The following is a 26533-nucleotide window of genomic DNA, read 5'->3' as shown; positions in this document are numbered from 1 at the left end:
AGCATCAACCCTTCCAGTGAGCAACTGCCACCAGTGCCTGTTCACATCTTACCTGTAGACAAGGCTTTTAGTAGGGACCATTACTTTTGTGGGAAGCGGCCTTAAAATAAACCTAAATATGCCTGATTTGGTGTGACATGAAAGCACCTCTCATGTGTCAGGGTCTTTAATTTTGGGGTGTTAAACTGCTATAGCTGTAGGTATAAACAGGATAACCAGAACAGTAGAAGTGGAAGCAGCAAATATTGGGGCACAACTGATAGCTGCCATATGATCTAACCGTGCCTGGAACATGTATAAATAAATGGTAACAAGGAAATTCCTTGGATGCTTTGTTTCTACTAGATCTCCCCCAGCCGAAGACACTTGTGCCACCAATAGTTTAAGAAAGCCTGATATAGAAAATGTTTTTGAGATCAATCAGGTAAGGAAAATGCTACTGTATATGAGAAAAATAGCTTCCTCCTATGCAGAACTGAACACAGTGAAGAGGAAGGGGCATTTAAATAGCACACACTGATCAAGATAACACAGCTGAGTTTGACCTCCTTATATCTTTTAATACAACCTCCATTAAATTTCTGAAGTGAAAATAACTGTGTAACAGTTATCACAAAAGTATAAGGAGAATATACATTCCAGTTCAAGGAAAGATTTGTCCCTACAATGCATAAGAAAAATCGAGTGATGAAGGTCATTTAAAGGCCATTGTACGCGTCGCCTGGAACAACTGCCTGGGCTCACTGGTAACAGCAGCCGTCAAATGCGCAGTGCTTGACTGCTGACTACTATTAGTAGATTACTAGCACTGAAAGAAATACAGGTGTAAACAGCCAGAGCAGCAGTGACGTAGGAGGATGATGCACAGAAACAGCAGTGACAACTTCAGCTGGCTGCTGCTTACTAGCTGGCAGCAGGGATGTACGCCTTCCTCCTGGCGCTGGGCTCACATGATCACCATGATGTCTTTCAGCGGCTTTCGGGTCAGCGCAGGCACTGTAGCCTCTTTCTTGGGATAGCCAACAGGGAGCAGCAAGAGCAGCTTCTCGTTTGCTGGGCGCTGGAGCAGCACCCGGAGTTGGGGGCCGCAGTTGAGGGGTGTGGAGGTCACTGTGTACAGACCCGCATTCTGCAGCAAGACAGACAGCAACAGAGTGAGACAGAAGTCGGTGCTCTGTGTTTCTATCTGTTATTCCCACCAGACCTGTACATATTCTCCTATTGACTAGCCCAGAAATGCTACTGTGTTAGACCCTGCTGCAGGCTTTAGAACATCTAATTTACTAACAGACTCAAGGGTACCATAAAAGATGCCTGCTTTGCCTACAGAGAAGTACAGCACTTCTCCACTGCAGCAACAGCACGTTCTGCCTGACATGTCTGTGTGCTGTACAGCAGGAGGCTGCCTGCGGTACTCGGTGTAATTGGGGACTCATGGCCACAGTGAAGCTGAGAGGCAGTTGTGGGGTTATCACTGGAATATCATCCCATGGGGTTCATCTGGCTTATACAGAGAAATGTTTGGGTTCTTGCCTCCATACAGCTGGCAGGAAGATGCCTTACAGCTTTGTGAACATTTGTTCCTTCTCAAGAGCTGTACCTCACGGGGACAGCGGGCACAGGCTCTGCCTCAGAAGTTGTCACAGGAGTCTGTTGCCATCTCTCACAGTGGCCAATGCTCTGGCTTACATCAGAACCCCAAAATAAGTCTATGTATCTCTCCTCCTCTCCTATGGAATCTCACAAAAAAGCTGAACAACTGACAAATAATAAAGAGCTGACATTATCCAAGATATGACCTCAGAGCTGAGGCACTTCCTGATAGTTGCACATGTGGATTTCAGTCTCTCCCTCCATGTAATGTATATATTTTGGGAGGCTTTGAGGTATAAAAGTCAGCCAGCGAGAGGTGCTCAGGAAATGGGTCTCTCATGTTAAGTAATCTCTATGATCTTCTTAAGAGTAAAAGAGCTAACAGTGGTGGTGCTGAGTGTTATGACTCCACGTGTCCTGGTTTCAGCTGGGATGTAGTTAACTGTCTTCCTAGTAGCTGGTACAGTGCTATGTTTTGAGTTCAGTATGTGAAGAATGTTGATAACACTGACGTTTTCAGTTGCTGCTCAGTAGTGTTTAGACTAGAGTCAAGGATTTTTCACCTTCTCATGCCCAGCCAGGGCACCTGACCCAAACTGGCCAACAGTGTATTCCATACCATGGGACGTCCCATCTAGTTTGGGAACTGGGAAGTGGGGGGCAGGGATTCGCCGCTCGGGGACTGGCTGGGTGTCGGTCGGCGGGTGGTGAGCAACTGCACTGCGCATCATTTGTACATTCCAATCCTTTTATTACTACCGTTGTCATTTTATTAGTGTTATCATTATCATTATTAGTTTCTTCTTTTCTGTTCTATTAAATCGTTCTTATCTCAACCCACGAGTTTTACTTCTTTTCCCGATTTTCTCCCCCATCCCACCGGATGAGGGGGGAGTGAGTGAGCGGCTGCGTGGTGCTTAGTTGCTGGCTGGGGTTAAACCACGACACCACGGCACTGTGTCCTTTAATGTTGTCAATTAATTTATAGGAGCTGGGAAAGAGACAGCACTAAGGAGCCTAACAGTTGGTAGGCACCCTCCGAAATCCCACCTGATGGTGGGCTGGCTCAGGGGAAAGTGGAGCCTTGTCACTCCTACTGCTTCTGACTAAGGCACTAGTGACACAGGTCTGGATCTGCCCCATTCCCTGTGCATTCCCTTTGCTCTCTGCTCCATGGAGGGAAAATACAGAGCACTGTGCAGCTGCAGAGCAGCAACATCCCAGCAATGTGCTTCTGCACTGCTCACTTCTCAGATTTCCCATCCTGAAGATCCTCCGGAGAAGCAGCAATACAGGAAGGGAAGTGTCACTCAAAACAGAATGGAGGAGAAATTGCAGTTCCTGGTAGGAAATTGGCCTAATGTAAGAGGTGGCACCTTGCTGTTAGCCTGCTGACAGGCCAAGTTAACTATCAGACTACCTTCACTATTTAAACACTTGTGTGAGTACATCAGATACAAAAAGCAGAACCGAGCACTGAGAAACCACTGAGAAAATCCAACTGGCTGGTGTCAAACATGCTGAACTTTAGAAATCGTTTCACTGAGCCTTGGAAAGACTGATTGAAATAGTACAGCCTGTTCTGTGAAATATGTCCTTGATTTTTTTTTCCAGCACCGTGTACTAAAAATGATTTGGGGTTAGGCTGGTTTTTAGGGATTACTGAAAAGAAGGGGCCAGTGTGGCACTGCACAGCCATGCTTGGGGTAGCCTGCAGACCCTGTCAGCCCTGTTAGCATAAGGCAGAAGCCACAGGGGCTGAAGCCTGTCCCAGGACAAGAGTGACAAATCTGGAATTAAGCTGCATTACATTTTTCTTCTTGTTAACCAGCACTGAGGAGAGGAACCACCTTCTCAGATGTAGGCCTGTGCAGAATAACTTTAAAACTCAAAACTAAGACATATTTCCAGGAACTGGAGTAATCCAGAGGATTGATAATGTTAAAATCTAAATTGGGTTCCACCCTCATTTGGGCAGAATAGTCTTGGTATGTAATCCAAGACGATATATTGACTCCCATTATGTTGGTCTGTCACCATACCTGCAGTGCAGCAAGCAGGATACCACAGGCAATAGAAACACTGATTTCATTGTAGTAGTGGGTCTTCTTTTTCCCATTTGGAAGCCACCCATATACCTGCTTGAAAATGAGGATCAGATACGGAGCAGTGTCCAAGTACTCTTTGATCCAGTTTGTTCTGCAAAAGAATAATGTTTAAGATATTTATTTTGCAACTTTTTCACATTCCCGTAAGTCACATTTACTGTCTGCAAAGGGGCACTAAAGGTACGTGACAATTATAGCAGTAGACTAAATCTTAGAACTTTCACTGCAAAGGATTAGGTATTATCAGCTTAAATAGAAACATTTGGGGGGCGGGGGGGGAGGTTGAATAGAGTTCTCAATTTTAACCGAATTGGCTGAGGAGTTGATGCGCTCACTCTGAAGAGTGGAATTGCATAAAAATAGGAGGTAGTTCTTGACCTCTTATCTGTGAACTGGCCTCATAAGCATTTGCCCTTGTGGTTGTTTAATTCCTGGAATTTTGCAGACTTGCAGATCCACCTGTTACCAGCAGTGCCAGCTTTTTTGTAATTGCAGGGAAAACTGCTGGCAGAAAAGTTGAAAACTTCTTGGCCTAAGGTGTAAACCTAAACATATTTTCACGGAAAAAAAAAGTTATTCTGTTTCTGGGTATTTCAGCCTTGTTAGAATTCATTTAGTTGCCTTTTTTTTAATGACAATATATACAATTATGATACAGGATTTAGATAAGAAAATGTGTGCTTTCTCCTGTTCTCACTCAAGATATAAAAAATACAATCTTTTAGTTGTTTACATAGCACATAAATTTACATAGCACATAAGCACCTGAAAAATAATAACATTATGAAACAAGTAGAGCAAATCAACACTATAAGGCTTTGCGCATATGCTTCATTTGACAAGCCAAGACTCAGTAGACATCTTCCCCTTGTGTGAAGTTAAGCAAGTCAGTCAGACTTTGGAGGGCATTTGGAACAATTAAATCTTGCATAATTCAGCACTCGCATAGGGACAAGCCTTGGGGTTACCTCAGTCAGCAGCAAAGCTCCCAATGACTTTGGGAACTTCATTGTTTGGCAAACAACAGGAAAAAACTTGGACAAGAGTTATGGCAACAGAGATCACATGAAAAAAAAATAACAAAGGAGCCAATTTAAGGATGGAGTGTTTATGAACCAGCCACCAAGGTACAATTCTACACATATTTTCAAGTTTTTCTTTCCAAACATGAATGTTAGAAATATATTAAAAGCAAGAGGGAGGAAGAAATGGAAAAGGATACTGGAAGAATTGAAGACAAGCTTATTTTATCACTTCAGTTTTCTAAACTGTGGTGCTTTCAGTAAGATTCCCGTCATCTTGAGAATCAAGACAAAGCCATGCAACAGAAAAGAGTGTGCTGAACATCTGAGTCACTTATTTCATCTTTCTTCTGGTATGATTAAAGCATGCAGGCATAGTGAATTTTTCTTTTGTGTGTATCAGTCAGGTGCTGCATCTCACCTGGCCCTTAGAACAAGGCAGCCAGAATTAACATATAGATAGTAAATATTTTTTTTCAGCTCCTGCTGGGTAGGAACTCCACTTTCCTCAAACAGGAGTCTTTTCTTCCCACCTGTAAATTAGCAAAAGGACCACATTATAGCGACCCTGGCAACTCTCTGGCTGGGGCAGTCTCTGACTCCACCTTCTTTCTTTTTCTGTGATCAGGACATGGGAAATATTTACAGCTGCCCTCCTGAGGAGCACCAGAAAACTGCAGAGAGTTTAAGGAGCACAGACTTGAAAAAACATTTTTAAAACAGTTTTAAAAATTGAGCTGAATATTTTCAGGTTTTGGTTTTGTGCTTTTTTTCTTCTGAAAATAAGTCAAAAAAATGAAAAAAAGAAAAAAAAAAGCAGCATGACTAAAACTTCCCAATATAGTCTTTCCTAGATTAAAACACGGCTCCCTTCAAACCCCTTAGCCAAGTGTCTTTTTCGTACCTCAATCTTTTCAGGTCATTAACCCATCTGTCTCCCATCCTTTTTTTGTAGTTGATTTCTTCTTCTTCTTCTACAATCTCACGAATCTTATGTTTTAAATATGGATCTTGCACTACCACAAAGGTCCAGGGCTCAGTGTGCGCTCCACTGGGTGAAGTACCTTCATACAAAAACAGGGAAAGATGAAAATGCAGGAAGGAGGGTGTGCAGTGAGAGGTATCAGCTCTTCCTTGTGGGCTTTCAGGCTGACCAACAGAGCAATGGGAAAGTAGGTGGATTAGATGGGAAGAAAAGGACTAAGATAAGTTCTGGCACACACTCCTATTCATTTCTTTCTCGAAAAATGTGAAGTCCCATTCAATGACAGAGGTTAGTCCTTTCACAGAGCCACCTTACAGGAAACCAAAGTTAGGGATTTGTAAAAATTCCTTTGTGGTTCTTATGATGAGGCAGTATTATGACTCAATATATGTATGCAGTAATGTTATTACAAAACATTATACTGAAAACAACACACCATGTGAATAGGTACCCAACTCTGAGGCATGATTTTAGCTGAAGGGCAAAGCTAATGGCTTTCAGGGAACCAAGACTAAACGACCACCCGCAGGAAACTGTCGCTGACTGACAAAGATGAGGAGCTGCACAATGCAGACATCTGCCACATAGCACACAGGTTTGAGTTTGTTGTCCCAAAGACAGCTGGTGTATGTAGGTGTGCACATATTAAATCTGCATTTGCTCATTCAGCCCTGATCATTACACACCAACACCATTGGAGAATATTTTAACTGCCTACAGGATGAAAGCCAGAAGCTGAAGAATATAGTTATCTATGCAGGTTCACAGATAAATAGGTTAAGGAGACTGTTTAGATCTCTCCAGCCCCTCATACATATTTTAAAAATATTTGAAGGTCTTGAACACATACAATATTTGCTGACCTAAGCACTGATTTCAGTTTGAAAAACACTGAATAAGCAGCTTGAACTACCTTTTATATTAAATTCTGTTTATATTGTGAACCTTGCCTCTCCTCAGGTTTGGGTAAGAACTGATGACATTTATGCTTTGCTTTGTTTTCTTTTTCTCTACACAGCCCAATGCTTTGAGGGTTACTAAGTACTTCATCTGCACTCCAGGCTTGTTCGCTTTGCTGCATTTGCCAAAACATGCTCAGTGTTTTAATGACTCCCAGCTAATTAGAGGAAGATGCAGACTTGTTACAGTGCAGTAACAAAGCTGCTTACAGTTTTTAAAGGGAAAATAATGCAGCTTAAATGCTAAGAATCTCTATATTATTAATCCTGCTAGAGGCTACTGAACTTTTCTCTAAGGCAGCTTGTGAATATTTTCTATACTAGCAGCGGCTAGTTCATAGAATAAGAGAAATAATGAGGATCAAAGACACTCCTGGCTGAAGTCAATGCTACTAAGCAGAGATGAGATTAGGCCAGGACATGACAGTAATGTTTTGCAACACATAAATTCTCAAAAAAAAAAAAAAAAAAGAAAATTAATTTCTGATATTCAGTCAAATAATCTTGATCAGGGTCCTTAGCATAACACTCCAGTCATATGCAATAGGGGCCTGGCACTGATATTGAAAGGACTGGAAAAGTTTTTTTGTTCTAGACTGAAACTTTTTTCCCCATAATAAAACTCAACTATTTATGTCAACCAAAATATTTTGCGTGGCTGAGACAATTTCATCAATTTGTTTGGGGGAAAAAAAAGCAACAAACAAAATGTACACATGATTAATATCATAATACATGTTATTTTAAAGCATGTGAAGTACACATAGTTTGACATTTTTGAGAGAAAACACTTCAGTATTTCTATTTGAAAGATGTCTCACTAAACTGGACATCGGTTTTGTTTTAAAGAACATCTTTTAAGGCTTGAAAATGAAATGGCTTGTTTCATGCTGTTGAAATGCTCTTTCTCCCTTTTGGGTGCACTGCAAATACAAAGGAATTGGGAATGCTCCAAGCCAGTCCCCAACACATAGTTGTTCAAGCTGCGTAATTTCAACAATCAATGGGTGCTCATTCATTACAGCTACAGGTGAATCAAGGAAACCATAAGGCAAATGCCAATTCTCTTGGCTTTTCCACATCACTTTTACACAGTTGAACAGCAATGCTGATCCCCCCCCCCCTTTTTTTTTTCCTCCCCAAACCTTGAACCACTCAGTACCATACCTGCTGTTCTGATGACATTATCGATAACCTCCCTGGGGACCGGCTCATCACTGAGAAACCTGACAGACCGCCTCTTATTAAGAAGCTCATAAAACATCTGTGACCTTTTAATCATTTCACCCTCAGAGTAGCGCTCTGCGAAGAAAGGGACATGGGCAATATTTTCATCAGGACCTTGCCACTCTTCATCAACGTCTGCAAGAAAATAAAAGTGGCTAAGGATTTTTTTGCTGGAGAACACTGTTTATATCTTTGGCGTTCACCACTTTAATGCACTTTGGCCTGCATTGGCATACATCGCACTTCTACACCACTGGAAAGGCAAAGTCTGAGGGTCCAGTTGACACAACTCATTGATCCCTAGCTCCAGCTACTGAATAAACACCTTGTTTAAATACCAAGAGGCAGGAGGGTCCTCCCGGCTGTAGCAAGTGTGATCTACAAAGAAGTCATGGCCTTCTCCACTTCAGTCTGCAAGCCTGCCTGTACAGATGGGTTATAAACTGAAACAGTGGTGAAAAGGTGGCCAACCTTTTAGCTCGCTTTTCTCAGTAAGCAAGTGTGAACATGTGTGTTCCTTCCTGAGCAGCCTAATAAGAAAAAAATCAATTAAATTACTGAAGTTAAGGAGAGGGCTTAACTACCAATATGTGTAGAATCTCTTCTGACAAGCTGAATGTCAGCTTCTTCCATATTCATAGCATGTTTCATAGCAGAAGCATTACGAGTCTAGGCTCTGCACAGATGTGACTTCGTGGTTAAGTTCTTTGGTTTCATGATACTTTCAGCATAAGAGGAAATGGATGACAGGCATCTATACTTAGGATAACAACATATCAAATGTAGCATATTGTGTTTCTTGTCTTTAATTTAAGAACTCAAAATGGTTCCTCATTTCACTGAAATGTGTCTCTTTGGTTTTTTTTAATACCACAAAATGCATCTTCTGTTGTCTCTGAGATCTCCTCTTTCTCCCCTGCATTCCTAGAATCAGCAGGGACAGCATTTTTTGCAACTATAATGTGGAAGTTAAAGCCATTTAAATTTTGCATTTTGACTAGTCAATAGTATTGAGCAATCTGCTACAGAGGGCTGAGTCAGGAACAAATATTCCAGTGCTTTTTCAGTTGCCATTAGGCTGTTATTCTGGAATCATAGCAATCTCCAGTAAAAATTCAAACAGCAATTATTTCTGTGTTTTAGTAGTATGCAGTTGCCTTAGAGACCAGGCTGATTTTTTTGTTCATTTTATAAACAGCAGTGAAATATTCACAAGTGCAGCTCAGCATGTGCAAGAGGCTGCAATATATAGTTTCATATGTTGATTCTAAACAGAATGATTCTGGTCCCCAAACAACATACATTTCATTTTGCATACAAAGAAGTCACCCAGAAAATTTGTTTTGTTTAGAATTTCATGCCTATATTAAGCACTCTCAGTCACAGTCTGCAAGGACCTGGCTCCAGGGTAATGGGAAGCAGTGACCCATTGTAAAAATTATTTTTGTGGCCATCTTTCACACTCAAACTGAAAAAGGAAGAGGATGCCTCTTCCTAGCATTCCCTTTGTGGTTTACACTTAGTAAAGTACATTATTTACTATTCAATAGCAATCGGCTGAGTAGGACTTGCCCTTTTGCTAGGATTCTGGTGACGACCTCTTTCAGAAACTTTCACAGCCCCTTTTTTGCTGTTCCTCCTCCACACTCAGTGAAGGGAATACTACAGGGTTAAAAGGCTATGTTTACACTAGCAAGTAGTGTGGTGCAAGAGGATGTTGAGAGGAAGAGCTTCTGCTGGGGACCCAGTGTTCAACATCCTACATGTTTTAGAGTGGTAGGGTAGCTGGGGAGGAGAGGCAGGGAGATGGTTAGAGCTCTGCATCCTTCCCACCTCTTCCACACCGTGCATGGTACCATAGGATGCCATTTTCAAGGACCACTATGTTAAGCTGGTAAAAGCCAATATGCAAAACTTTCCACAGACAGAAGTTGAGACAGTGATGCCTGGCAGCCAAAGGATTTGAGAGAAAAAGTGATGACCCAAAAATCTATAAAACCCTAAGGGGAAAAAAAAAGGACTTGGGACATGGCAGCTCATCAACCCTTTCCAACTCGACTGAGGACTGTCTGGCCAGTAGAGAAATTCAGAAGGTGTCCATTGATATCGACAGGACAGAAAATCATGCAAGCTTTGGGCACATAACTTCTCCTGCAAGCTCCTCTCAAAGGCCTTACAGGCCTGGAAGCTGGATGGCCTCCTGCAACTGTCTTGATTGGTCCAATAAAATTAATTGTCCCTCTCCAAATCCATCTCCTGTATAGCCGTACTGAAACTACAAGAAAGTTATTCATTGCTGAACTGAGATTTAGTAGTTACGCAGAATGATGCACAACTTAATTTTATCCATAGACACTCTTGTAAGAGGAGTTTCTAAATGGCAGAAATATTTTCCTTATGATAACAAAAAACTTCCTGAAATCAGCTGAGGTTATCCATTGTCTATCAGAAGGCAGAATCTGACCAGAAAACTATACTGAGAGTAGGTGTTGGATTAGAGTCTTGGTGAAAATTTCAGGTCAGACTATACTATTTGTGCTTATATTAATGTGCTGTAGCAATCATCCCTATCCATTTCACAAGTTTACAACGTTGAGTGTCCTGGGAAATAGAAATAGACTATTTCTGGCCTAGAAACAGTCAAATAAAACTAACTCCAGGAACCAAGAGTTCTTATGTGCTCTCACTATTTACTTTCTTATGATGAGATTTTTATCAAAGTTCAGAAAGTAGGAAATGGCATACGTTCAATGCACCATACCTCTTATTCAGCCACTGATGGAGGAGACTTGATGATCTAATCTTGGCTCCTAAGCAAATCCAAGTCCTGCTTGGTCACCTCTTTTTCTAGTATTATTGCAAAACTATCAACAATCATTTTGAGTTAGCGATCCTGAGATACTGAGAGAAGTCTATAAAATACTGACAATCTTTACAAAGGAGGTTTCTCAAATGGCAGCAAAGGCTGGAGGAAATTTGTGTAATCTCTGTACCTGGTTTTGAAACACAAGGAGAGGGAAGTCAGGTAGGTGATAAATCATCAATATATACATGAATGTTGAAGGACAGAAGGATGAAGAGCAAGATTGAATTACTTTTATGGATGAGGGCAGTAGTCAGAGAACTGACTCAGATGATGTACTTAATCCAAAGAGGATGTTACTTGTGGCCAGTTGAGTACAGAGGCCTAGACAGCAAACTGGACAAGCTATCCGTGCCTGTGCAGGACATGAAACAAAACATGGCAGGGAAGGAAGAATGAAGACACTATAATAACAGCAGTGCCTGCTTTGACTTGTGCAGGAAGCATATCAATAAAAAAATAGGTAATAACTGATGTCATGGTGGACTGTAAAGAAATAAAAAAGTAGCATGGCTAAAAAAGGGTTGGTTTTTGAGATTCACTATCTTCTGGGATAGTGTGAAGCCTACAAAGGCCCCCAAGGTCACATCTACATCAGGACACATCTTTAAGAGAGTCATATTGCCTCAACCACACCGTTGTTATGAAGTACCCAGTGGAAGCATAGCTTTCCAGGTATAGACCAAACAGGAAATATTATGATAATACTAAAAACCAGGCTTCCCAGCTGACGCATCCCATACCTTAACCAAATAGCCCGTTCTTCTCTTGGTGCAGTGACTCTCTTAGCTTTGGTTTCAGTGAAAAGGGAGGACATTAGAAAAAAAAAAATATTATCAGTTCATTCAATTTAATTGACTAAATGAAAGGGTAAGAAAAAAATAGGTCTAATACTGTGGTTCTCGATTTTTAAGAGAAAAAAACTTGGGGAAAATAAGGGATTAAGAAAAATTAAGTTGGAGAACTCTGAAGAATTCAGGGATCAGGAAGCAGAGAGATTTGGCATTTCTTTAAATCAGAGGTATAAAAATCATTTTAGATGTAATTGGTTGAATAAACATCTCAATTAAATGATCTATAGGCAACTAGGAATGGAAGAAAAAGATTAGTTAGCACAGAAACCTAGACCTTGTAAGACAGGAAGTATAAAACTTGCAGTATTATGTAAGGTCAAGCCAAGTTAAATTTTGAGAGATGTGTTTGCTTGTTTTGCGGGTTGGTTTTTTTCCCATGTAAGTAGAAGAGAAGAAGTGAAGATGCTGCGTGGTCAAGATGTTTCAACTTAATAATAACATAGTGAAATAGAAATGTCCTTTCAAAGGTTTTGGACATGGGACAAAGGTGAGGTGACTAGTGAGAATGGAAGTATGAGAATCACTACATCTAAGCTTAAGTTTTGTAAGCAAAACTTTAAAACCTTGATACACTCAAAATGGGAATACTTGCTAAGGCAGGGGAAGAACCCAGAAGTGAGACAACTGACACACAAACCCAAAACTCTCCTGGCAATTTTTTTTTTATAAATAAATTCATCTATTATTTATTCTTTTCCACCATGTGTCTACCATTCATTCTTAGCAGTTAACATTATCCATATGTTAAGCTAAAATCATTATCAGCACCATCTGTTTAGTGCATGCTCTCTATATCTTTAATTGCTGTGTTTAGACATATTCCTACTTGTACGGTCACATTATACAATACTACAAATGTCTTGTTTACATCTCTGTGTATTCCATCATTTGATGGACAACAGACATCCTGCTAGTCAGTCTATTATCTTGTTAGCCACATTCTCGAGATTGCCATCAATTCTGTTGTACATTTACAATAGTCAGCAGGCTTCCTGCTCTTTAAGCAAATCTGAAATGGTTTTGGCTCAGACATCCCAAGTGAAATCTCATTTTAGAAGTACTATTTCTCTGACTCTATCAGAAATTCCTCTCCGGATACATTTAGGATTATGTTTGTGTTCTTCCCAGCAGTTCATAGGGGAGGTTATAATCAGCCTACAAATCATGTAATAAATTTTGCCTCAGTTTGTAGCAAAAATTCTTACCATGAGTTCCTAACAACATAAACTCACACTAAGAACAACGACTTGTCATTTCATTTCTGTTGGCCACTTATTTTACCGACACTGACACTTCCCTGTGTCCTTGGCTCCCAGGTGTATGTCATTAAGAAATTTCACTTGTACACTCCTTGGTTTTACGCAAAGACCACTAGATAATATTAACAATTGGTCCTGAAACCGATCCTTGAGAAACCTTACTTGTAACCTCAGTCTAGACCAATGTGTTTGCTTTCCAAACCAACTCTTTCAGTTTCTTCTCTAAGGAATTGCTTCCTAAGCATAGAATTCCTCTCCAATCCTCTTTTCCAGTGTAAAGGCACAATACATAGGAGAACAATTTAATGTATATAAAGAAAGCTTTCACATCTTTGGACTTAAAATGCTGGGCAACTGACCTTTTCTTTTTTTGCTTGATTAATAGCAGACTGCTACATAATCTGCCACTACAGGAATCCCAGTAGTGAATCCAATCCTGAACTGTGTGGCTAACAGGGAACTAAAAGAGATGGAGTGCCTTACTAGTGGGTTATAAATAAATAGTGGTTAGCAGGCTGATCCTGGAAACCTCAAGAGCTGGTCAGGGATCTTAAGCAAAAGAAGTATCAAGTGGGAGAGACAGACCCTGGAAGAAAGAAGCCAGCATCAAAATACTGTGAAAATTACCTCAAACTGGAATATAGTTGCAGAAGGTTTCTTAAGATCTTCAGAGGAATGGAGTGGCTGTTTTATAAAGAGAAGATTTGCTGGTTTACCTAGTAAAAGGAAAGCTGAGAGGTAATCTGATTGCTGCCTGTAAACCACAGGAGGGTATACACAAGGGCTGGAGAAGCATCCTTTAAACTAACAAGAAGATGGAACAGGAAAAATGGGTATAGTATTAAGTAAGTTTGGGTGGGCAGGCAGGAAGAGGAGGATTTTAACCCATAGCACAAAGTTCTGGAATAGCTTTCCAGCAAGGTTAAAGAAGCGGGGACAAAAAAGGCCAGTTTTCATGTTCATTCAGCTGATGACAAAGGCTGGAGGTGTCTGCAGCAGTGGGGAGATAAACACAATGATGCATCATGTCCGTCTAAGTCCTGTGCTCCTAAATGACACAAAGCATGAACTGTCATTGAATTGGAAAATTAAACTGCTACTGCCTGATTCATGTCAGTAATAATATTAAAAGATATGGGAAGCCTTTGAACTTGGGGAGTGGAGAAATATTTCTAAGTCAGAGAGGTCTGTTATAAGAAGTATCACAAGCAACGAGCAGTGCATTTTCAGAAGAGATGGAACATTTGGGCCTTAAGTAGAGTACATCACCAAAGTCCCCACGATTAATATGTAGTAATAAAATGCCTTGGCTATTGATCTCTGCAACTGATCCCCAGGGTAACAAGGATACAAATAAAATTCAACCTCATCCTCCACACCACTGTAAACTGGGTCTGTACTTACCATATCCATCAACTGTATTGATGTGAACGTATGACCAAGAAAGTGACCAATATACAATAAGCTCCCTGGGCTAAAGACTGAATTTGTCTTTGCAATAGTCCACATCTAATACTGTAAACCTGAAGCAGTGGGAGACGAGGTATCACCACTTTTATGATGAGATGCCCACCACTAGAAGAGACCCCTTGTGACTCATCGTTCAAGACAAGGCCAAAGAAAGATCTTTTTCATCTGTATCTAATCACACGTGACCTAATGCAAGACACGGCCAGATAAACACACATACAGACCATTCTTGCCAATCCACAGCACAACAGTCTCTCATTCTGGATCTCATAAATGAAGGAAAAAGTTACAGGACAGATGGGAATGCAAACAAATCTGAAGTACTGCCAGTTAAGGCATTAAACAAATGGACTGAGTGAATGCTTTCCACTTAACCAAAGAACTGGGTTTCTGGCTGCTCTGAGAAACATCCTTCTCTTCAGCTACCGAAAGCATAACACAGACAAGCTTGGGAGCACTTGGCCCTCCCCCTTCTACCCTTCACTGCTAATAAGTGACCCTACTGAGCCTGCCCAAGCAGTTCAGCTAATTACTCTGAAGGCTTTGCTGCTCCAAGGTATGTCCCGCTCAGGGGAAACATCCCTGCTGGTGCCACTTCAGGGAATGTTCACGGGGCTGATGTCACCCAAGTTCAGCGCTTTTCTTCCAGACCGCTTCACTCTCTTGGCAAAGCACCGTCCCTTTGGTCACAGATGCGTATCCAAAGACTTGGTCTTCAGCTGCCCCTTCCTGTCAGGGGGCTGTTCAAAATTCAGCTTGTTCACCTATGGCAGCCTTAGACTCTAGCTTTAAACAAAGCCTTAAAAATGTTTCATCTCACCTCGATCAAATTCTTTTCAGAGGAACTTTATCTTTAAACACAAGCCAGCTTGAGCCATTTAAGTAGAAATAAGCTTTTCTGATAAAGTAAGATACACTAGTAAAGTAGCAGAATTTACACAGCAGGTAAAGTATTCTTTACTATTAAGAAAATCTCTGTCTACATCCATGTTTCCATTTCAGCGTCTAGTGCAGTCAGTGAAAATTTTAACACTGAAAACAGGGTGAATATGTCCAGCATTAGCAGAGTAGCAGATCCTTACCAAGGTGGCCATATTATCATCTCACTTAGGCTGGGCTTTCCCCTGCTGAAGAAAAACTTCTCTAAGCACGATGCAATTATTTTAATTTTTCTAGAGATAAAAGACATGCCTGTTTTGCAAAGATGTTGCTTCAAATCACACACTATTAAGGGAAAGATGATTATTTGTTGTTAAAAGCAACATAGCAAGAAAACTTAATTTGATGTCAGATGACATGGTACATTGAGAGAGGTTTTATTTAAAAATAAATAAATCTCCTTTTAGCAACAGCACAAACGTGTCTATATAGCTGTCAAATTTTTGTAAGAAATTTTAAACTAATACAATTTTGAATTTAGCACCTGAATAAAAGGGAAAACAACTAACACATAAAAGAATAACATTTTATATAGGCAGCTGTGGCAGTAAGGCTCCTTGTTAAGAGCCAATAGGTTTGTTTATTTAGAGGAACTAAATTTTTAAACTGATAGAAACAACTGTGATCAAAGATGTCACTGATAATTCATAGATTATAACTTGAACTACCCACAGGAGTTTTAATCTGCAGCAATTTAACTGAACTAGTAAGCCACTAATGACAAAGTAAATAGGGGATAATTTTATACAGAATCTATTTTGCATTGAACAAAGGAGGATACAACATATAAACTAATTTTTAAAGAAATTTTGTATGTTTGGGTAATAGTCAACATGGTTCAAAATGTTCCAAGTATCAACTATTTCTGGAAACTGATACACAACACTAACTCAAAGTACACTGAACACTGCAAAGTAAAGAGAAATAATGGTTCTTAGAAATAGGTATATGTACAGAAAAACAATACAAGTTTCAAGATTCCTAGAAGCAGACTCAGGGAATGTGTCATTATGGGACAAAAAAGAACACACAAAAAGCCTTTGAAACCAGCTTGAGAAAAAAAAAAAAAGCTTTATTAGCTGCACATTTAAAAACTTCATAGGGACAGAAATGTGTAGGTTTTTATTTTATGAGGAAATAAAGGGAGCTTATGGAGGATAATCAGGAAACAAAATGAAGGAAGGACATATTTTGTACTCAGACTTTTGTCCAAGCTGTGCATCACTACTGTAGATGTAGTAGAAATCGCTACTAAAAAAAAAAAAGAGGCATTTTATACAGGTTCAAATATGCAGTTGTGTGAACAGATTAATACCGTCACCACATTTTGTTCTTACTTGATCAACATAGCTCCCAAATGATCCCAGTGCTACTCCAGCTCAAGCTCTCATGGACATTCTCAGAAGTCACAAATGGAGAACTTTTGTAATAACTGTAATAAACCCATTTCCAACTTTTCTGGGGGTACTGAGACCAAATATGCAGCACTAGATGGTAAAGTGGGATGAGATGTCTACAAAATCAGCTTGCAGATAGAAACTCTTTGCTCAGGTCTTCCGTTTTCTCACACTAATGAGGCCTGGCAAGAGGCTGGGGGGACTTCAGCAGTATCTCCTTTCTTTCCCTACATTGCCAACAGAGTCCCTCCTAGGTCTGAGGTCTGCTGTGCAGAGGGACAGACAGGAGTCTTTGAAAATGCGTTTTCTTTTTGCACTCTGACCTGTGGGATCTGGGGAAAATAGAGATTTACACCAAGAATGACATGACATGAGGACAGCCTCCTTCCAGGGCACAGCAGCAGTGTAGCACTATGCATTGCTATCACTGTGGAGAACTCCAGAAGATCGCATCTCCTTTATTCATGTCAGCAGATAAAATTCAAACAACAAAGGTGCTCAGAGGATAAGATTTTTCTTACCTTCTTCCTCTAAGTGGTGGTCAGTGCCATCTTTTAAATCTTCATCAACCCACGGACGAGATAGAGACTTGCTTTTAGTCTCATGTTTTTCCTTCTTTCCATTAGTCTTCTTCAGTATTACCCCAATCAAAACACATATAATAGCTATAAAGGCTGGGGTTACGGAAGAAAAGAGTGCCATGACTATGGAAATGTGAAGCCTTCCTTCTAAGTTCAGTAGTTTCTCCCGAAAAGGAGAGGAGAGGATGAAAAGGGAAGAGCAGAACGGCAGTAAGCAGAAAGGGGTGGACCCAAGGTTCAGTCCTCAACCCTATCCCAGTTCTACTTTTCAGCCACCGCCCCCACAATCTCATCTGTGATGCTGTTAAGCAGACCCAAGTTTATATATTTTCTGGAAGAAACTACTTACAAACAGCAAGTAGAGGCACTGAGCATATACGAACGCATAAATGCTGTCCAGTGCGAAATTTAAAAAACCGAAAAGATCTTCCAAAACCCCAGACTAAGGCAAAACACTCTCCCCACCTCCTCCTTATTTTTGTTGTTATGGTGATCTCTGTAATCTTGCTTGTAACAATTATTATGAGAAAGAGTGAAGTGGGAATGTGACTTATAAAAACTGATGGCATCCCTTCAATGTTTAACTCATAAAATTAGTCATATTGCATGTATCCCAGGAAATCAGAATATCACCAATTGAATATCAGCTTGCAGCAGCACCCTTGGCTATGTAAACAGGTCAATAAAACAGATAAGTAGCAGCATTACCTCCATATGAAGCATGAATGAGATGATTCACAGAACCCTGTATTCATCCTGGATGTTCTGGGGGAAGAAAAAAGAATAATTTAGGGAATCAATGTAAGAAATATTTGAGGGCTGAATATCTATGCTGCAGTAAATTTTAAAACTGTGATTCAGGTATCTTATCAAAGGAAAGATTAAAAAGTGATAGGATCCTGGTCTAATCTAAGACTAGTCAATGTCTAAATGCTTAACCAATTTTTTACTTCAGCCAACTGCTTAGGAACTGAATCAGCACAGCAGCACTGAAAAAATGTCTTTATCTGGGACTGTTGGGACATACAGGATAATGAAATGCCAGATGGCAGTGGGTGCTGAGGGGCGTGCTGGAGAGCAGGATACGGGGGTACTGACTGTGTGCAGTCACCAGCACCCATCAGCCCTTTTTAGCACCAGCTAAGCACCAGCCCTGCCAAACCTTATCTCATACTGCACAGGGCCAGCTCTGAAGTCTCTGTATCCATGGCAAGTTAATCTGCATTTTGGATAAGGCCACCCAAGATAAGTGGGAGCAGTCGTGGCTGTAACCATTCCAGGAGATGGTGTCTCCCAGGGCCCTGGCATGTCACGCACTGCAGCTGGCACATACTGGGGGGCATTGCAGGTCCTGCCTAGGGCACCCACTGTTTCCTTAATGTGGAAACCAGGGCACGCAGGGAAGAGAGAAGTAGTTGGCGTATGCGGAGGTTTCATCCTGACAAGTTCTCTGTCCATACCCTAGCCACTCGCGTCTCTCACCCCACTGGTTTTGCAGCGCTGGGCGCACCCTTACTGGTCCCATCTGACACTGCCACTCCAAAGGCTCCCTACCTTCCCATGCTTCAGTGAACACTGCCGGCTGCCTTGAGGAAGAGGCTGTGTGTCGGGAAGCACAGATTAACGACCAGGTTGGACAGGAAGAGGAATATGTGACCACGCACTAGGATAGCCTGGCTAACGATCCAGTCAGGTATCCACTTTTAATACAAGCTCCTTGTGTTAAAAGGTTAAGGCTAAGCAAATTGCTCAGCTGTGCCCAGATTGTCTAGATATGCTTAGAGGCAAAATGGAACTGCCTCACTACTTGTACCCAGGCTGGGCTTTCTCAGCTGCCCAGCTCAAATACAGAATAAATACTTCACTGCTGTTGCAGCACATTCTACTCCAACACACAGTCCCCGGGTCCCCACAGGTCCTGGTTCTTCCAGGCAATGTATGGGATCTGTGTAAGAAGGGTACCCTCAGAACCAGCCAAGTGCCTGCATAAACCCATGAGAGGTGAAATAAAGAGGACATATAAAATTTGTGCTTAGGTTTCTATTCTAATCCAGTAAAGCTGGCAATAGACAGGCACCTGCCCCTGGCTAAGAGGGCAACCTGCTTGAAAACCCGAGCCATGAATCTTCTCTTCCCTACTCTCCAGTCAAGTTGTGACCTGGGACACCTGCTTGGGTCATTGATCTTGGGCTGTGTGTAAAAAAAGCCCAAAACCCCATACACTGTACAGGAATAGAAAGAACAATTATCATGTGGGAAAAAGAGTTAAATTTATCCTCTCTCTCCTTGATTTAGAGCAGATATTTAAATATATTTGTCCTGCCTACTGGCCATCCAGTCATGGGGGGAGATACTTCACCTAATCCCAAATAGAAACATCACATTTGTTCATGTGACTAGAACAGGAACCCACAGTTTCATCAGACACATTTTCAACAACCTACTCTATGGCAAGGAAGGAAAAAGAAATGCGGTCTAAATGGCACTGACTGTTTCTCCCACAGGGAATATATTCTTGTTAACCTTGAATATTCACATACACATAAATTAGGATCTGGATGCTTTGCAGCTGAGAATCCATCCTGCAGAGAGACAGGTCTGTGCTGAAAGAGCAAGAGAGGCAATAGAGAAGGTTGAATGCTATTGTTTAAAATAACTACCTCTATTTGCAATGCTGGGAACTGTGTAATCTCTCACACTCCTGGAATAACTTTGACTTTCTTAGAGATGAGATATTAATTTTTCTCTTGTAGAGCAGAGAAAGCAAGCAAGCTAAATAAAAGTCTCTTTGGTATTAACTTCAGCAAAATCTGTATTTGGTGTTGTATATTCTGCATTGTTAGCTTGAACTTCAGTCCCTCAGAAATCCCTTGTTTTATTAAAACCTGATTTAGTTTCAATAACTCCATACTGTAGACATTCAAAATATAAACACAATGATGCTCTGAGGAACTGTGGGAAGGGGTGGGTGGAAGTAGTCAACTTTTGTATGGTAGATTTTAATCAGTTTTTCTGTTGGATTTATTTTAATCCAAGCTTTATAGAAATGTAATTATTATTATCATGACAAGTTCAAGCACATTATTACCATTACTTCTTCTGTTCTACTGTAAGCCATAAAGCCTAGCAGCTGGGTTTTTCGGTTTTGAGTTTCAAAAAAGTCAGGAGAAACATTACAAATAACCTTACTCCTAGGAATTAATGAAGCTTTTTCTGACAGATGTGGAAAGAAGCTAGAAAATTTTGATGGAAATACAGATATTGAGAACACCAAAGTATTCAAGTATTACTGCATGAAATCCAAGTAAACACTCTTAAAAGATACAGACCATCATACTAAAAGCTTTTGGACAAAAGTTCTGTCTAATATTTTCCATTAAATTCTGTGTGTAATTGTTGTTGTTGTGAAGTAGAAAAAAATGTACTCAGGTATCAAATATAGCCCTTTATTTTTCTCAAAGCAAAAATGTGTGATGAGCAAGTGACATTTATAGGCTACAAGGACAGGGCTAGATGGTACCATGCAGTGGGATCAACTTATTACCTCTCCTGTTTTACCATCTTACTGTAGATGCACTGCATGGAACCAAACCTGCCTTTCAACAACAAGCTGTGAGCTCTAAGTTATGCAGCTCCATTTCTGCTTTGGATATTCCCCACTGGTTCTTCCCATCATCCCCATGACCCTCAGCATATTCCTCTCATCCTGCTTGGAGGAGTCTTATGGCATTACTATGTGATTGTCTCATGGCTAGGCTGAAGCAAGTCTATTGATGAGTTCTTACATGCATATGGGGTCTAACAGAAGAGTTACACAAAAGATGTAAATGATAGGAGAGCCTCCAAATGCATAAATTATCAATGAAAATATTATCTGTATAGGGTGAGTCTGAGCTACATAAACACACAGAGGTAGAAGGGAAAGAGACTGTGAATGGCTAGGCAGAACCAAAACCATCAGCCCCAACAGTCTTTCCTACCTATGTTTTTCTAACAGTAGTTTATTGGAGAACTCTTGAGACTTCTTATTGGATGCTATAGGAAACCAATAATGTCTAGACATTCAAAAAGGGATTCAGTACACCTATTTAGATAGGATAAATTCTCAAATGTACCATATGGTAGTTAAAACGCCAAATGTAGGAAGTCTGAGACTTGGGAAGGTATATGGAAGGAGGGACCCTTTCGTGCAGTCCTTAGCATTCTCAGTTTTCCCAATCATCTACCCTTGGCCATGTACAGGCATGACACAGGCTATAGCACTAGATGGCCTCAGATGGCTAGGACTTAGTATAAGAATTCTTACTCTGGTCAAAAGCAGATCTGTGCAAAGGAGAACAGTAGTAGAAAAACAAGAATGCTAATAAGGAATGTACAAAAGGGCAGAGTAGGATGAAGGAGGTAATTTCAATAAATATAGCACAAGTCTGTGAGAGAACACACATTATCAGTTACACATCTACAGGAACACGTGCACTATTTCTGCTGCTAGTCAGGGCATAAGCCACTGTCAGGACCCTCAAGTGATATACCAATATGTGGTGGTGAAAGTGTCCACACAGAAAACTTGCTGTGTTTACAGTTAGAAGCAGGAAAAAGTCACCACTAGGTATTGTCTAGAGATGCAATTAAATATTACATTGGCAATAGGGACAGAAGTGAGTTTCAGACTGGAGTTGGTGTCTACTGAAAAACAAACAAAAAAAGGCTATTCCAATGCCATCTATGATCAACCCCCAACTCAGTATATGTCTGCTATGGGCAAGGCAGAAGCACACGTGAACTACTTAATCCAGTTTCCCAGTCAACGCATAGAGACAAATGTCTGGGATCAGCTGAAACTTATACATCATCAGGTATTGGCATTACTAAAAATACCTTTAGCTTGATAAGCATCTTCATCTGTGATACATCTAGTACATACACTCTTGCCTCTGCCAGTGACCAACCCGCAGTTCTTCTGAGCAAGGTGACCCTCACTTTTCTGCCATATCTTGCCTCTTCTGCGCTCCACACATACAACTGCTCCTTGTCTTCCCCGAGTCAGCTGTACGATCTCTTTGTGACCCTTAGAGATATCAGATATCTTGCCCTGTAGCATTAGATTTGATTATCTTTTTCATTAACTTAGCTCAGATTGCCACAAATGTTATTACTGCTTATGAACTAGCCTTCTGAAATCTAACAGTACAGTGGGTAATACAATTACATCCCATAGCAACGAAAGCACGAGACAACAATGCACGATGCAATGGAGTAATTCTTTCCATTTGTCCTCAGTATACCGCACTTCAGTTGCAAGCTCCCTGTATTTATATATTACAGGGCAGAAGAAATAACCTAGCAATAGACAACATGATTCATTAATATCTTTCTAAATAGAATAACCCATTTATTAGTATCTGTGGTACCAGATAAACCATTACTCATGCTCAATCGGACAATACCAGTCCTAAAAATTTTTCTGATTTGAGAAAATAACCTAAATTTTAACCCAGAGACTAATTTACCCTCAGATTCATACCAGAAGGAGCAATTTGCTGCTGCTGTACCAATGTTACCACCATGAACATGTAGGACTGCATTTACCCATGGCAGGAGTCTAGTAGACGTTAACAGTGCTACTCATGGAAGTAAAGCTGCACGGGTGAGTTTTCAGGAACTCACTAAAACTTTTAGCTTTCTAAACAGACATCCTGAAAACATCACCGAACTTACATGAAAAATCAAGAAGGGTCTGCAGATAACATAGACCTTGAAAGTTATTTGCCCCAACTATGGGGATACATAAAGACAAAATATTATTTTTCTATAATCACTTTTAGGCATAGACTCATAATAGGCTATTTTAAAATCTGTTTTATTCTGTGAGTTACCTTTCATACAAGCCCATGGGGAAAAGTAAGAAAAAAATAAAAGGCCATTTCTGAATAGCCATGTGGTAGGTGGGAGAGCAAAGCCTAACAGAGGCTGTTATAACCTCTTCAGAGAAGGGGTGTTTAGGGAAGAGGAAGGAGGGGTAGCAGTGGCCCCCTCCCAATAGCCAGCAAGTTGATAGCAGCCCCTTCCAGGTAAAATATCACAGCAAATTAATTCTCTGCATGTCGGGCCAAAGAGGGGACGGCAAGGGCAAAAGGCAGAGACAGAAATTCAAAAGGCAGATTCTGTATGTCCACACAGCCCAAGGTGTGGGGCCGAAGTATGTGTATAGGTAGACCTGAACCAGCTCCGTTATCAGAGCTACATAGTTATCGTGGTGCCAAAGGCATGGGTACCAGCTTACTCATGACCCTAGGCAAGTACTCAAGCAGCTCTCCATGCCAGCACCTCTGCAGCTGCAGCTCTCCAGCCTTCATCCCCAAGTACACAGAACCTATATGTGCTCTGCCTGGGCTTCTGACTGCAGCACAGGCATCATGTCTGATCTCTCTTCCCCATCAGTTCGCGGTGCAGGAGAATGAGTGTTTACAGTGAATTTATAGCAGTGCCCCATATGATAAGACTTTTCAAATCATGATGTGAAGTCAGGTAACAGCAGTAGAGAAATGGTAACTGGATATCCTTTGTAGTTGATTTAAGAAGCATTGCTATTGTCTTTTTGATGCAAAGAAGAAATACAGAGGAAAAAAAAAAGAATTAAAAAATAAAACAAAAGGTTAAAAAAGAAAAAAATTTAAACCCCCACTTTTCAGAGGTGGATTTTTATTTCCAATTGCTAATATACTCTTTTGTGTGTGGTTACAGAGAGGGAAATTGTCTTTCATTCCATACTGTTATGACAGGACAGCTGAACAGCAGCATGCAGCATTTAAAATCAGCATTTCAAAGCCTCAGCTATTCCTGGAATAGCTATTCCTATTACTTCACTTCTTATTTGCACCAAATCAAAACACAGCTAGCTTATTTGAAGAGTTTCTTAGCTGATTACATCTGAGGCTCTGAAAACTTCATCTAGGAAAACAGTTTCTAGCTATGAATGTGAAGGAAGCCTTGAATTCCTATGTAATCATAAGCAGCAATGTTCAAAGGGTATGATTTTTTGGTGGGTTTGGGGGGGTGTGTTGGTTTTTGTTTGTGGTTTTTTTTTTAACTTCTCCTTCTTTACATGCTTTGAATGAATTTCATCTTCCAGCCTCCTGAGGGAATCCATCACAAGGCTGAAGCCCTGTCCTTACCACCAAGGGCATCCACAGCCTTCTCTCTTCCATGGGGTGGGTCTGCCCATCCCTAGCTCCAATCGCCCTCCAGCTTCTCTCCTTCACAGGGGCTACCTTGCTGTCTACAGTATTGCTTGGACAGTGGATTGGCCACACAGGCTCCTTGCCCAGCCTAACAGCGAGCACCTCCCCTTCTTTGCTCTCCTTAAACAGCCTTTGCAGCCTCTGGAAATGCCTCCAAGCAAAACCCTTCCTCCCTTCTGATCAGTAGCATCAGTGGCCAGGCATTAATTGTCACCGTGACTCTGGTTTGGCTGCATCAAGGAAGATGCTGTTCCAGTATTTCCCTCTCCCTTGCTCCAACATTTGTTGCTTGCAAAGGGGAGCTGGGAAGTGAAAATGGCCATGCTCATGCATACAGAGTCCAGATCAGCACATACGCTGACCCAGCTCTCAGGTAAACCACAGAGGCATCAGACACTGTGGGAGACATTTTTAGAGTGTCTGACAATGTGAAATGTCTTGGTATCCAGTGAGGGTGGGATAGGTGGATGGTCAGGTCAGCATGCTCCACAGGGGCCCTGAGGCTGGAAAGCACATGCCAGGTGACCCAGGATTACAGATCTCCTTCCCATGTCAAGTCACCCTTTTAAAGAGCAATCCCAAGCACACACAGAATTTAAAGGACCACCACAGCAAATCTGACAAAGATATATTCATCCTTTTCCCTAAGGCCAGAAAGGAAAACATTTCCTCCCTCCCACCCAAATCACTGACCTAAGAATTCAGGAGATACAGATCTCTTGCCCAACTCTACTGTTACTTTTACCCTGTGTGTAAATATTTATTTCATAACCTGTCACATCAACTAATCAGCAAATCGCTCCTCTCGGGTTGCAGTCCCCCACTTGACAGGTTGCCAAGGGGTGATTAACATTTACCATCTTCCCTCCTAGAGAAAGAATCTGCAGCTTTCCCTGGCTAGTCTGCAAAAAGGCAGCATTTCTCACAATCACACTTAGTTCAAAATCCCAACACTGTTCAAACAATTCACTTTACTCAGCTAACACTTCCTTACAGACAGTCACTCCCTGAAATGAAACTGGGTATCAGTGGGCTGACTGAAAAACACAATTATGTGGCACAATTAAACTGTTGGAGGTTTGCTACTCTACCAGCCAGTGGACTTTACATGTGGTTTCTCCAGTGGGCTTAGACCTGATTTAAGCATACAGAGCTTGGAAATGGGCTCAGCTTGAAGTTTTTCCTTAGGATTTGGGGGATCTAAACTCTTTGAAAAGCTCAGACTAATTACATAGGCAAAATGCACTCTGCTTCCCGCTGTGACATTCTTCCCTTTGTTGTCTCATTAAAACAATATGAAAGCTCAGGCCATGACAACCATTTGAAAAGATGCATTTTCTGACTGAAGAAATATTGTCTCATTTCTTCTAAAATAGGAACATGGTCCTTGACACCAGAGGAAAAGTTCACAAAGGGAAATAATGATCAGTGTTATCTGAAAGATCTGGAGGATCTCATTAATGGTTGGACTCAATGACCTTGAAGGTCTTTTCCAACCTAAATGATTCTATGTTGCCCCACCACAGATATAATATGTCTGTAGCCACTGGTACAAGGAAGAGGAAGCTCAGACTCCACAGAGGTTACTTTACTTAAAAATTTATGAATGGGTATTTCTAAAAAAAAAAAATATGATGCGCACCATGATTTAGTAAACTCAGAGATCCAGGCATTCTGCCAGCATCCTTGCCATGTCGCCGATATAGTGACAGAACGGGCTGCTGCCCTCCCTGATGCTCCCAGATTATCTTCCAGCAACAACAGCGTCCCCGTTTACTGCACATTAAGTTCAGTTTGGGAATGCTCTGCATGTATGGCTGATGCTCTTTTAAAGATCGCCAAGGTGCTGCCCCAAGACCAAGTGTCTTCCCACCATTGATCAATCATATCTTACCTTGCAATCAGTGCACTGCAGTCCATTAGAGTTAATCAATGCTGGAGCCTCTTCTGTGTCCAAAAAGATAAGTAAGATCATTTTTCAATATTGACTGCAACTGTTTGCTTTTCAGCGTGATTTCACTCCAAAACTAAAAAA

The 26533-nt window shown here is 41.0% G+C and overlaps 1 protein-coding gene across 1 annotated transcript; it reads right to left on the bottom strand.

Annotated features, from left to right (window-relative positions):
- Positions 1–539: 539 nt before the first annotated feature.
- IYD (iodotyrosine deiodinase) lies at positions 540–17446 on the bottom strand. Its single transcript, XM_009918306.2, has 5 exons — positions 17198–17446; positions 7835–8029; positions 5628–5787; positions 3636–3792; positions 540–1129 (listed from the first exon to the last, which is right to left on the bottom strand). The coding sequence occupies exons 1-5, from the start codon at positions 17376–17378 to the stop codon at positions 947–949; spliced, it is 876 nt and encodes a 291-aa protein (XP_009916608.2). The 5' UTR covers positions 17379–17446; the 3' UTR covers positions 540–946.
- Between the last annotated feature and the right edge of the window lie 9087 nt (positions 17447–26533).

This window comes from Haliaeetus albicilla, chromosome 7 (genome assembly GCF_947461875.1).
Source record: "Haliaeetus albicilla chromosome 7, bHalAlb1.1, whole genome shotgun sequence".
Lineage (NCBI taxonomy): Eukaryota > Metazoa > Chordata > Aves > Accipitriformes > Accipitridae > Haliaeetus > Haliaeetus albicilla.
Note: the sequence above shows the minus strand (reverse complement) of the source record. Positions and strands in the feature narration are given on the sequence as shown.

Coding starts and splice junctions, on each gene's coding strand:
- IYD (XM_009918306.2), bottom strand. CDS start 17,378: ATGGCACTCTTTTCTTCCGTAACCCCAGCCTTTATAGCTATTATATGT. Junction 8,030..17,197: donor CCACCACTTAGAGGAAGAAG/GTAAGAAAAATC, acceptor ATTTTCTTGCAG/ACGTTGATGAAGAGTGGCAA. Junction 1,130..3,635: donor TCCTGCTTGCTGCACTGCAG/GTATGGTGACAG, acceptor GTCTTGCTGCAG/AATGCGGGTCTGTACACAGT.